Source organism: Agelaius phoeniceus, unplaced genomic scaffold (assembly GCF_051311805.1).
Source record: "Agelaius phoeniceus isolate bAgePho1 unplaced genomic scaffold, bAgePho1.hap1 Scaffold_105, whole genome shotgun sequence".
In the NCBI taxonomy this organism is placed as follows: domain Eukaryota; kingdom Metazoa; phylum Chordata; class Aves; order Passeriformes; family Icteridae; genus Agelaius; species Agelaius phoeniceus.
The window spans coordinates 282,922-286,647 of record NW_027509873.1 but is presented as its reverse complement, the minus strand read 5'-3'; the positions used below and the strand labels follow the sequence as shown (position 1 = coordinate 286,647).

General features: G+C 55.5%; 1 protein-coding gene across 1 annotated transcript; it reads left to right on the top strand.

The window, feature by feature from the left end:
- The first annotated feature begins 2,360 nt into the window (after positions 1 to 2,360).
- LOC129133786 (olfactory receptor 14A16-like) lies at positions 2,361 to 3,344 on the top strand. The gene has a single exon (XM_054653458.2). It carries the CDS (start codon positions 2,361 to 2,363, stop codon positions 3,342 to 3,344), a length of 984 nt encoding a protein of 327 aa, XP_054509433.1.
- Positions 3,345 to 3,726: the final 382 nt, after the last annotated feature.

The following is a 3,726-nucleotide window of genomic DNA, read 5'->3' as shown; positions in this document are numbered from 1 at the left end:
AGACTTCTCAGAGACTCCAAGGCAAAAGCAAAACCCAAAGTCCTTTGAAAAACCTGCAGTCCCTGCAGGGAGCATTCAGGAGCCCCCAGGGCCATTCCTGAGCAAGGCTCCCCTGGGACTCCTTCCAGCAGATCCTTGAGGCCACTGGGATGTGGGCTAGGGGGGGATGCTGAGGGCAGGACAAGGGGCTGGCAGTGCCCAGCCTGGCTGGGGCTGTGCCAGGAGGCCCCAGGGCCTCAGGACAAGGTGTCTCCTCCCAGCCCTTGGTGGCACAGACCCTGCTGTGCCCCAGGGCACCAAGACTTGGCTTCTCTGTCCCCACCTGTCATCACTGCCTCCAGTTCTCTGCTCTGCCTGGGGCCTGGGGACACTTTCTCAGTCCTGTCCCTCAGTGGGACCCATTAAAACTTCAAGAAACTTTGGAGCTGGATTCTGACTCAGAGTTCTGGAGAGGTTTCTTCAGCTCCCTCTCAGGGACTGATGTTCAGGGCCTCAGCACAAAGCCCCAGAGGCTCATTCAAGTCCTGGTGCTGTGTCTGTGCTGCTGAGCTGGCCCGGGCTCCTGGCCCAGAGGCAGCTCCTGGCAAGGGCAGCAGAGCTGCAGAGAGACAGCTCTGGCCAGGAGCAGCTCCTGTGCACAGCCCAGCAGGGCTGGGGCACTGCCTGCAGCCAGCTCGGGCACAGCACAGAGGCACAGAGAGCTTCAAGCACTCAGGGCTGGGAAGGGGCTGAGAAGTGCCTGGGGCACAATCACTGCCAGCCCTTGGCACAGCAACCTCTGGCTGCAGGACAATGCAGCTGCAGCTCCTGCAGTGATCTCCTGAAGATGCAACATCCCAATGCCTGCAGACTCTGTGAGTACCGCTCCGAGTATTTCTGGTGCAGGGGAGGTGAAATGCTCATGAAGCTCTGATGTACTGAGGGGTTCTGATCAGTCACAGAATATTCCCAAGACAAGGATTTTGATAAAAATGAGGAAATTTCCTAAGACTTTGTATTCCGTTTCCTACTATTGGAGAATGGCAGGGAGGGGGGGATAAATATTAAAGGATGATTATGGATTTTGACAAGTGCCTGAGACACCTGAACTGTTACTTTTAGTGATCAATAGGTTCACAGGAGATCCCTAATGTGCTTTCAGCCACTCCTCTGCCCATGGCCAGCACCAGCATCACCTTTGCTGGACCCATGAGATTCAGTCTGAGCTGTCCTTTCTCCAAGCTGCAAACAGAACCTGCCCCAGCCCATGCCCTGCAAACAGGCTGTAGGGGCACAGGGAGTGCACAGAGATTTGGGGTCTGTGAGTGCTGGTGTGGAGAGGTCGGGCACAGGGAAACACCTGCAGGAGGAAAGTCTCCAGGAAACAGAGAGAAGATCAGGGAAGGAAAGAAAACAAAACCCAGCAATGCTGTGGCAGGCTAAGATTAGAGATGTGCACAGGATCCCCTGCAGTGCAGCCCCTCCCTCTGAACAAGCCCCCTCCCTCCTGTGCCCCAGCCAAGCCTCTGCCCTCAGGGCCGGGGCTCCAAGGCGCTCAGCCCCTCCTGTGCAGGCAGAGCTGCAGCAGAGCCGTGGGGCAGCTCTGCAGCCCCGGGCCCAGGTCCCTCTGCAGAGCACAGGGCTGGGAGCAGCTGCCCGGCCCTGGGGGCTCTGGAGGGGGCACAGCTGGCTCAGGGTGACGCTGTCCCCAGGGCCCGGCTCTGGGCAATGCTGTCAGTGCAGCCAGGGAAGGAGCTGCATCTCCCACAATCCAATGCCATCAGAAGGACACTTGGGAGTCTCCCTGAGATTTCAGTCCAAGCTGGGAGCTTCAATCCAGGGTGCAAACCTGTCCTAGAGCATCTTGGAGTCATAAGATTGATGGGGAAAGGCAGAGGTGTTCTGACTCTGAAAATGCTGCTGGGTTGGTGAAATGAGCAATACGAGTCCTTGGCTACAAATGTGCAGCTGGGCTGGGGTGGATCCATCTGCTCTCAGCAGTACCTGGTGACATTTTAGGGGAAGCATGGGAAGGTGATCACCCTCCACCTGAGACAGGTTAAAGCCCAGAGAAACTCTGAACAGGTCAGAATGACAGACCATCTCTCCTCAGTCTCCACTCATCACTCTGCCTCACAGAACTTGCTCTGTTCTCCCTGAGTGCAGCAGAAATGCTGAGGGCTTCTGATATCCAAAAACACCAGAAGAGATGTGGGGAAGCTTATAAGAAAAACCCCAGAACTCTTGAACACAAAAGGATGTCTCTGTGTGTGTTTTGGGGAGAGTGTATGGGAAATGGCTTTGGTTTTGGTTACAGGGATCTCCTCTAACACTTCACTGTCCTTTCTCCATGAACAGGTCCCCATGGCCAGCCCCAGCAAATGTCCAACAGCAGCTCCATCAGGCACTTCCTCCTGCTGGCATTGGCAGACACGCGGCAGCTGCAGCTCCTGCACTTCTGCCTCCTGCTGGGCATCTCCCTGGCTGCCCTCCTGGCCAACGGCCTCATCATCAGCGCCGTAGCCTGCGGCCACCACCTGCACACACCCATGTTCTTCTTCCTGCTCAGCCTGGCCCTCAGCGACCTGGGCTCCATCTGCACCACTGTCCCCAAAGCCATGCACAATTCCCTCTGGGACACCAGCACCATCTCCTACTCAGCATGTGCTGCTCAGCTCTTTTTCTTTCTGTTCTTTATCACAGCAGGGTATTCACTGCTGACCATCATGTGCTACGACCGCTACGTGTCCATCTGCAAACCCCTGCACTACGGGACCCTCCTGGGCAGCAGAGCTTGTGCCCACATGGCAGCAGCTGCCTGGGCCAGTGCCTTTCTCCATGCTCTCATGCACACAGCCAATACATTTTCCCTGCCCCTGTGCCATGGCAATGCCCTGGGCCAGTTCTTCTGTGAGGTGCCACAGATCCTCAGGCTCTCCTGCTCACACTCCAACACTCTCAGGGAAGTTGGACTCATCACAGTTAGTGCCTCTTTGGTATTTGGTTGCTTTGTGTTCATTGTTTTCTCCTATGTGCAGATCTTCAGGGCTGTGCTGAGGATCCCCTCTGAGCAGGGACAGCACAAAGCCTTTTCCACCTGCCTCCCTCACCTGGCTGTGCTCTCCCTGTTTGTCAGCACTGGCATATTTGCTCCGTTGAAGCCCCCCTCCATGTCCTCCCCATCCCTGGATCTGGTCCTGTCAGTTCTGTACTCAGTGGTGCCTCCAGCCCTGAACCCCCTCATCTACAGCCTGAGGAACCAGGAGCTCAAGGCTGCAGTGTGGAGACTGATGACTGGATGCTTTCAGGAACATTCATCTGCTTGCCAATTTCAGCAAATCATCTGGAATAAAAGTCATCTTTAATACTTCTTGTTGGTTTCAGTTTGGCAGTTCTTTTTCTTTGTTTTAGTTTTTTTCATATTGTCCACAAAGAAATGTCATTGTTTGTGCCGTTTCTCATTTTGTTTCTCTCCGTCTTCCCTGTGGCCACAGACTGTGTCAATGAGCTCTTGGTGCCTTTAAAGGAACTAAAGGATCTCCCAGCAGGGTTTTCTGCAGAGATGCCCTTTTGTTGCCTTCTCTGGAGCTGCAGCAGCAATGTCTGTGTGCAGAGCTGGGGCAGATCAGTGCTGGCCCAGCAGCTGTGCCCATCAGCAGCAGCAGCAGCACTTGGTGTTGCCAGTGCTGCTGCCGTGGCCCTGCCCCGCTGCCCTGGTGGCCCTGGTGTTGCTGCAGGGCCTGAGTG